General features: G+C 40.0%; 1 protein-coding gene across 1 annotated transcript in view; it reads right to left on the bottom strand.

The window, feature by feature from the left end:
• Positions 1 to 9,787, bottom strand: part of MRPL1 (mitochondrial ribosomal protein L1) — a 103,167-nt gene that overhangs the window by 86,391 nt on the left and 6,989 nt on the right. Inside the window, exon 2 of the mRNA XM_011927246.1 lies at positions 5,279 to 5,390. Within this exon, the coding sequence (XP_011782636.1) occupies positions 5,279 to 5,390 (112 nt within the window). The remainder of the gene's footprint in view (positions 1 to 5,278; positions 5,391 to 9,787) is intronic.

Below are 9,787 nucleotides of genomic sequence, written 5' to 3'. Positions count from 1 at the left end.
AGGCAGGCGGATCACCTGAGGTCAGGAGTTCGAGACCAGCCTGGCCAACAGGGTGAAACCCCGTCTCTACTAAAAATACAAAATTAGCCGGGCGTGGTGGTGCACGCCTGTAATCCCACTTACTCAGGAGGCTGAGGCAGGAGAATCGCTTGAACCCGGGAGGCGGAGGTTGCAGTGAGCCAAGATCACGCCATTGCATTCCAGCCCGGCCAAAAAGAGCAAAACTCCCCTCAAAAAAAACAAAAAAGAAAGAAAGAAAGAAAAGAAAAAGAAAAAAAACCCACTGTCAAGAAAGAAACAAAACCAGACTCAACCTAGTGGCCTTTTTAAAAATCAGGATCTGCTACTGGCAAATAGAGGATATATGCTTGCACACACACAGGGGAGAGGGGAGAGCCAGAAGGACAGAGACAAGAGAAGCTAGCACATGCCCCTCTGCTCCATTCAGATCCTGATAAAAAACAAAATCTAGCCATGAAAAAAAAAACATTTTTTAGTATATTATAGAGTCAGTACATTAAACAATAGAGCTACAACTAAAATTATGAATACTATGATTCTCATCAAACTACTAAGTAACTTTTATTGTCAGACATGCAAAAAACCATCTGCTTATAAATTTTCATGGTTTTTTAAGAGTAGGCATGTTTCTTGTTCTATGCTTTCTAGGTTTTTGAAGAGCACATTTAAAACCATACTGGAATAGAACTTGGGGTAGACAAAATGAAACATTTCTAAGGTATAAAGGAAAACATTTAAGGATACAATAGTCTTGAAATAATTAGTATCCCTAATAACTATGTTTACAGAGAAGAGAGAAAAAGACGAAGCCCAACAGAAAAAGAGGCAAAAGGCATAAGCTAGAAATACAGTAAAGAGGCTGGGCATGGTGGCTCACACCTATAATCCCAGCACTTTGGGAGGCGAAGGCGGGCAGATCACTTGAGGTCAGGAGTTCGAGACCAGCCTGGTCAACATGGTGAAACCCCTATCTCTGCTAAAACCACAAAAATTAGCAAGGTGTGGTGGTGCACACTTGTAATCCCAGCTACTTGGGAGGCTGAGGCAGGAGAATCGCCTGGACCTGGGAAGTGAAGGCTGCAGTGAGCCAAGATCATGCCACTGTACTCTAGCCTGGGCAACAGAGCAAGACTCCATCTCAAAAAAAAAGAAAGAAATACAGTGAAGAAACACAAATGAAGACTGATGGGATCCAAGGTTGTTAGGCATATACTCCTCACTAATTACTAAGTGGAGATGTAAACTGGTACAAGCAGTACTCCAGCAACTTAACAACAAAAAGAATCCAGGCACTATTCACACTCAAAGGAAGCCTCCTTTCTTGCTACCTTTCTGTTACCTCCCTATTCATCTTATTTTCAAACCAAATCAGTTATGTTTTTATCTGTATCATTCACTTTCCTGTCTCTGCACTACCGAAATACCTTTCAACCAATTCCCCTGCAAAATTCTTTTTTTTTTTTTTTTTAAGACAGAGTCTCAATCTGTTGCCCAGGCTGGAGGGCAGTGGCGCGATCTTGGCTCACCGCAACCTTCGCCTCCCAGGTTCAAGCAATGCTTGTGCCTCAGTCTCCTGAGTAGCCGGGACTACAGGCATGCGCCACCAAGCCCAGCTAATTTTTTGATATTTTTAGTAGAGATAGGGTTTCATCAAGCTGGTCTTAAACTCCTGACCTCAAGTGGTCCATCCGCTTCGGTTTCCCAAAGTGCTGGGCCACTGTACCCTGCCCCCTGCAAAATTCTATCTTTCAAGACCTAGATCAAATACTTCTTGCCCTACTCTTTCCTATATAGAATTGACATTTCATCTGTGATCGCACAGCACTTGATCCAATCCTCTAATATGATAGTTAAAACAGTCATACTAATCAGAAGTTATATCACAGACATGTTAATTCATAACATATGAATATCATATTTGTATATAACAATATATAGAGAAGCTTCTACACATCAATAACAACAAAGAATTAGAATAGGACATGAACAGAAAATTCACAGTAAAGAAAATATAAGTGGGCAGGTGCGGTAGCTCACGCCTGTAATCCCAGCACTCTGGGAGTCCGAGGCAGGCGGATCACCTGAGGTCAGGAGTTCAAGACCAGCCTGACCAACATGGTGAAACCCCATCTCTACTAAAAATACAAAGAAAAAAATTAGCCGGGTATTGTGGCACATGCCTGTAATCCCAGCTACTCGGGAGGCTGAGGCAGGAGAATCGCTTGAACCTGGGAGGCAGAGGTTGTGGTGAGCCGAGATTTCACCACTGCACTCCAGCCTGGGCGACAAGAGCAAAACTTCGTCTCAAAAAAAAAAAGAAACTATAAGTGGCTCTGAAACATATGAAGAGGTATACAACCTCATTAATAATAAAAGAAATATAAATATAATGATGCTATTTATTACCTATCAAATTGTCAAAGATGAAAAAATTTGACTATACTATACATGGGAAAATTGGCAGTCTAATAATACTTGCTGGTAAAAATAGTGGCAAGATTTCTATGAAGGCAATTTGGTATTACCTATCAAAATTATAAATACACACATCTTTTGACCCAACAATTCTATTTCTCAGAGTTTATGATACAGACATATTCACTGTATTTGACAGGATCTATATGCATGATTATTCACTTGCATGATCACTTGTAATAGAAAAAGATTGGAAAGAAAAATGTGCATCAATAGGGGAACAGTTACATAAATTATGCACTACTACATTTCACACAATGAAATGCAGTTAAAATGACTAAACAGCTCCATATGAAACTATTTCCAAGATATATTGCTAACTTAAATGGAGGCGGCTCGGGTGCAGTGGCTCACACCTGTAATCCTAGCACTTTGGGAGGCCAAGGCAGGCGGTTCACGAGGTCAGGAGTTTGACACTAGCCTGGCTAACATAGTGAAACCCCGTCTCTACTAAAAGTACAAAAAATTAGCTTGGCGTTGTGGCAGGCGCCTATAATCCCAGCTACTTAGGAGGCTGAGGCAGGAGAATCGCTTGAACCCGGGAGGTGGAGGTTGCAGTCAGCCAAGATTGCACCACTGCACTCCAGCCCAGGCGACAATGCGAGAATTCGTCTCAAAAAAAAAAAAAAAGCAGGCAATATGCAAAACAGGGTGTACAGTACACTACCATTTATGTAAAAAACAAATAATATATTCATGTACTTATATATGCACAGACCATTACAAATGGCTAAAGGACAGGGTTGGAAGAAGACCAACTTTTCATACATACTATGCTTACCATGAATATCTTTTATCTTTTACCATGAATTATCTTTTATCTACTCACAGAGTTAACTAACTCATTTTAATTAATTCATTTAAAACAAAAAGCAATTGTTCATGTTGCTGTCAGTTCACTGTGAAAATCTCAAAGACAGAGAAACAGAATGTGTGCCTTATTCATCTTCATATCATCATTTTGCACAGTGCCAGGCCTACGGCAGATGATCAACAAAGTATGCTAAATAAGAGGCAACTGAGGCACAGCTGCCTGATATTAAATAAAGTTTACAGAAATAAGAATATATTAAGCAAAAATTTACAGTCAGCAAAAACTTTCCACCCTTTAGTTTTCATTTTGGGTATCCCATAACCTAAGGACTGTATTCTAGCAAATTTCATCATAAAGTAAGATCTTTGTACATGGAACTCTATTTGCTTTGCAGACCCTATCCTCCAGAGCCAATGATTCTATTATTATATACTAATCATGAAGAGTGTGATAGTTCTAAAGTCAGAAAATTTAGGCTGAAATCCTTCCTCAAACACATTCCAGTTGTGTAATTTTCAACGTATTACTTAACCTCTCGGCTTCCATTCCTTCATCCGTGAAACACTTACAAGAGTATCTATGCTTCACAAGGTGTTGTGAAATTTAAATGAATATATGCTATGTGCTTTATATAGTGCCTAGCACAAAGGAAGCATTCTATAAATTTTAACTATTATTATCTAGAGCTTTTTGTGAAGAAACCAGTTCCTGCTCTTGGAAATACAAAGTTGAGAGAACAAATTTCATTCCTTTACATATATCTTATCTTATTTTATTTTATTTCTGAGACAGAGTCTCCTCTGTTGCCCAGACTAGAGTGCGGCAGAGCGATCTCAGCTCACTACAACCTCTGCCTCCCAGGTTCAAGTGATTCTCCTATCTCAGCCTCCCAAGTAGCAGGGATTACAGGCACACACCACTGTGTGCAGCTAATTTTGTTTTGTTTTGTTTTTTGTTTTGAGATGGAGTCTCACTCTGTCGCCAAGGCTGGAACACAGTGGTGCGATCTCAGCTCACTGCAACCTCTGCTGCCCAGGTTCGAGTGATTCTCCCACCTCAGCCTCCCCAGTAGCTGGGATTACAGGTGCCTGCCAACTCACCCGGCCAATTTTTGTAGTTTCAACAGAGATAGGGTTTCACCATCTTGGCCAGGCTGATCTCAAACTCCCAACCTTGTGATCCACCTGCCTCGGCCTTCCAAAGTGCCAGGATTACAGCCGTGAGCCACAGCACCCATTAATTTTGTACTTTTAGTAGAGACGGGGTTTCACCATTTTGGCTAGGCTGGTCTCGAACTCCTGAACTCAAGTGATCTGCCTGCCTTGGCCTACCAAAGTGCTGGGATTATAGATGTGAGCCACCGTGCCAAGCCAAAATAATATAAATTTATACCCAATATATATACTATGCAAATCTGAAATCTTACTATGTAATCATAGTACGGATAATCCTCTAATACATGATGTATAAAAAGTGCCTAAAAGGAAAAAATGTAATTTAAAGAACAGAAAGAAATAGACACAGAGAGAACACCTTAATTAAAATTCATTAATTGCAATAGACAGTGGGTTCTATTCTAAAAAGGCAGTGAAAGCATACAGGAAAAAGCTTTGGTTCTGTAATAAACTCCATGGATTCAAATCCTAGCTCTAAAATTTAGTAGCTCTCTGACCTTGGGCTAGTTATATAACCTACCAGTGCCTCGATTTTATTCTCTGTAAAATGTGCATAATAACAATAGCTTCCTCATAAGGTTGCTGTTGGGAATAAGTTAGTTATTGAACATCAGTGTTCAATAAATGTTAAGTATTATCATGTCTTATCTTTCCTTCAGGACTATAAGGTTGACAAAGCAGAAATAATAAACTTTTACAACTATATGTCCTTGTAAATCTTTATGGAACTAAACATGCTTTTAAAAAAAATTAAAATAACAAATGAAATAATAACTAAAAAAAAAATACTTACTTTGTAGCAGCAGCAAAATGTCTGTTGGGCACTTGAATGTTTACAGAACAAGAACAAACTGATGTCTGATAAACCATCTTGGAAAGGCTATGCCTTTGATGATATATCAAGGCTTGAAAGGAAAAACACATAAAATATTAACATTAAACAATCATTATATTCATAATTTTTTAATTTTAAAAATCAGTATTTTCAAAATGAAAACATTCAATACTTTGTGGTTCTTAATCCTTCTTTTAAAAGTGTAATTATAGCCAGGCGCGGTGGCTCATGCCTGTAATCCCAGCACTTTAGGAGGCTGAGGCGGGTGGACCACGCGGTTAGGAGATCAAGACCATCCTTGCTAACACGGTGAAACCTCATCTCTACTAAAAATACAAATGATTAGCTGGCGTGGTGGCATGCACCTGCAGTCCCAGCTACTTGGGAGGCTGAAGCAGGAGAATCGTTTGAATCCAGGAGGCAGAGGTTGCAGTGAGCCAATATCGCGCCACTGCACTTCAGCCTGGGCGACGGAGCGATACTCCATCTCAAAAAAAAAAAAAAGTGTAATAGAAACCACAACTCTTAAAACTAAAAGCAGGTAAATACATCTAATATTTAAACTGTGTTATTTTTTTTTTTCTTTTAAAGACAGGGTTTCATTCTGTCATCTAGGCTGGAGTACAGTGGCATGAACATAGCTCACTATAACCTTGAACTCCTGGGTTCAAGTGGGCCTCCCTCCTCAGCCTCTTAAGGCTCTGGGATTTTCATTTATTTTTAACTTAATCTATTTCATATTCATCAGAGTATGTTAGCTCTATTATTAGGGAATATATATATGTATCCCGAAATTTCTTAAATAATTTTATTTATTCATTTTTACAATAGATAAGACATTAACACAGTTGCCCAAGTACTTCTGAAAATAAGCACAAAGTGGGGCACTTGAGCTGTGAGAAATAAGAAAAAGGTACACAGGTCTTTGAAGGTATTGTTAATGTTCTATTTTTTTAAAGCTTAATAGTGAGTATTTAGAATTTCAAGCTATTATTATTCTTTATATCTTACCTATTTTTTTTGCGTGTGTAAATACTAGAAATATGTTTTTATTTAAAGATTACAAAAGTAAAGTCTTCCTTCTATACCTGTCCCCCAGCTTCTCTCCCATGTTAGCAATACCTTATGTATCTTTTTAGAAACATTAGATACATATATTAACATATAGGTACCAATATATTTTCCTCCTCTTATAAAATGGCGGCATACTCTAATCACTACTCCATCTTGCTTTTTCACCTAAAGGTGTTACAGCCTATTTTCACAAACATACACACATATATACATGAGATGTAGATGAGATTTTATGTATGCCTTTCATAAAGATGTGTGTACATGCATATATTTGAGAGATCATTTCATATCAGTTTATAAAGATTTTATTGTCGAGTGTGGTGGCTCATGCCTGGAATCCCAGCGCTTTGGGAGGTCAAGGTGGGCAAATCTCTTGACTGCAGGAATTTGAGACCAGCCTGGGCAACATGGTAAAACCCTGTCTCTACAAAAAAAAAAAATACAAAAAGTTGGGCCGGGCGTGGTGGCGCACACCTGTAATCCCAGCTCTTTGGGAGGCCAAGGCAGGCAGACCACCTGAGGTCGGAGTTTGAGACCAGCCTGACCACCGTGGAGAAACCCCATCTCTACTAAAAATACAATATTAGCTGGGCATGGTGGCTTATGCCTATAATCCCAGCTACTCAGGAGGCTGAGGCAGGAGAATTGCTTGAACCCAGGAGGCAGAGATTGCAGTGAGCTGACATCACACCATTGCACTCTAGCCTGAGTGAAACTCTGTCTCAAAAAAAAAAAAAAAAATACAAAAAATTAGCTAGGCATGGTGGTGGCACACACCTGCAGGCCCAGCTACTTGGGAGACGGAGGTGGGAGGATCACCTGAGCCCAGGAGGTTGAGGCTACAGTGAGCTGAGCTGTGGTTGCCCCACTGCATTCCAGCCTGAGGGACAGTGAAAACCTGTCTCAAAAAAAAAAAAAAAGATTTTATCTTTTAAGATTACAAAGTACTCCACTGTGTGGCTATATAATTTACTTAATCAGTGACCAACCATTAGGTCATTTGTAATGTTTTACTATTACAAACAGTGCAAAGTGAATAACCTTATACAAACATCATTTTGCACAAGTATATTTATAGAATTTCTAGCAGTGAATTTGCTGACAAAGGATATAAACATTTGTAATTTTGATAAATACTGCTCATTTAGTAACAGTACTATATACATTTCCCACCAGCAATGAAAAGATCACTTGTTTCCACACACTCGTGCCAATATAGTATTTTTGCATTTATTGCTATATTTGTCTGGGATGCACCATCTCCAAATCTTTCCAAGGCCTACTCCTCTTTTTCTTTTTCAGACAGGGTATTGCTCCTTCACCCAGGCTACAGTCCAGTGACACAATCACAGCTCACTGCAGCCTTGACCTCTACGGCTCAAGCAATCCTCCCGCCTCAGCCTGCTGGGTAGCCAGGACTACAGGTGTGTATCACAAGCCCAGCTAATTTTTGAGTTTTTTGTAGAGACTGGGTCCCACCATATTGCCCAGGTTGGTCTCAAACTCCTGAGCCAAGGGTTCCTCCAGCCTTGGCCTCCCACAGTGCTGGGATTACAGGCATGAGCCACCACGCCCAGCCTACTCCTTCTTATATCAGCTCAAATGTCATTAAAGCTATATGCCAATTTCATCTCTAATCTTCCAAGCTGAAGTACAAGATAACTACCAAAACTGTGAATTCTGTGAACATATAGGAGTGACACCGAGGCAGTGTAGGAAACCTGTCTGCCACTGAGAATTCTTTGCAGCAAAGCCACAAAGGGCTACAATGGCTAGGAAGAAAAACTGAAACAGACTAACAGGTCCAGTTCCTGTCCTTGAGAATCTCAAATTTAGCAGGCTAGACTGTTATACAACAGTCTAAAAGATGCTCTACATTTTTGAAGAAGCCAGTTATCTTGAAAAATTACATATGGTAAATGAAGGAACAAGCAATTATCCATTCAAAGCTCGGCAAACACTTCCAAACAATTCTAGTTGTACTAAACAAGAATCTAACAACCTTGGAAGATCCCAAAAATAATAATTCTCTTGAGGAAACAAAAAAATACCTTGAACCATTGTAATCTGCTATTTTAAAAAATCAAGGACAGTCATAGTGGCTCATCTTTGTAATCCCAGCACTTTGGGAAGCCAAGGCAGGAGGAACCCTTGAGCCCAGGAGCTTGAGCCCAGCCTGGGCAATAGAGTGGAACCTCGTCACTACAAAAAATTTAAAAATTAGCCAGGTGTGGTGGTGCACAGTTGTAGTCCCAGCTACTCAGGAAGCTGAGGTGGGAGATTGCTTGAGGTGGCAGGATCACCTGAGCCAGGAAAGTTGAGGCTGCAGTGAGTTCTGATCTCACTACTTCACTCCAGCCTGGGTGAAAGGTACCCTGTCTCAAAAATACAAAATAGGTTGGGTGCAGTGGCTCACACCTGTAATCCCAGCACTTTGGGAGGCTGAGGCAGGTGGATCAGCTGAGGTCAGGAGTTTGAGACCAGCCTGACCAAGATGATGAAACTCCGTCTCTACTAAAAATGCAAAAAAAATTTAGCCGAGTGTGCTGGTGCATGCCTGTAATCCCAGCTACTTGAGAGGCTGAGGCACGAGAATCACTTGAACCTGGGTGGCGGAGGTTGCAGTGAGCTGCACCATTGCACTCCAGCCTGGGCAACAAGAGCAAAACTGTCTCAAAAAGAAAACAAAAAAACAAACAAACAACAAAAAGCAAGCAAAACTACTACTATCAGTCACAACAACCAGAAATTACAATTTTCAACAGAAATCAAACGCTATAGACCAAAAGAAACTACCACTATTTAAGCAGCAGTTAGATCATGATATCTGTATTTTCCATCCTTTTGTAGTCGATTTGTCTAAGTGTATTATTTTATCTCCTTTATTAATACATTTCTCTTCCCCTCATTCTTAGCATATAACCTCACTTGCTACTTCAGAGAAAATCACCCTCAGAACTTAGTGAACTACGGAGCCTCCCTGATCCAGCACTCATTCTCAAAACCTCTCCCACCCCGTGGCAATGAGATAGAAACAACTCCCTCTCCCTTCTTATTCTCTTTTAATTGATTGTGAAAGGTTAGAGTTCCCTTGAGGTCAGTCCTAAACTGCCTTCTCACCTGACTCTATAATCCTCACTCTCCCTAGGGAATTGTAGCTATCTATTCTTGCCTTTCTGCTACAACCATCACAGTCCAGGCCACCATCAACTACCATCTGGATTACTGCAACAGCCTCTAAACTGTTCTGTCTTCTACACTTGGCCCTCTCCATTTCTTTTCCCCCTATTAGTAAGAGGGATCATTTTAAAATGAAAATTTCATCATGTCCTTAAAACACTTGGATGGCTTCACTTGGCTCTTTGAACAAAGGAAATTTTTTTTTCTTTTTTT

This window comes from Colobus angolensis, unplaced genomic scaffold (genome assembly GCF_000951035.1).
Source record: "Colobus angolensis palliatus isolate OR3802 unplaced genomic scaffold, Cang.pa_1.0 Scaffold70, whole genome shotgun sequence".
Lineage (NCBI taxonomy): Eukaryota > Metazoa > Chordata > Mammalia > Primates > Cercopithecidae > Colobus > Colobus angolensis.
Note: the sequence above shows the minus strand (reverse complement) of the source record. Positions and strands in the feature narration are given on the sequence as shown.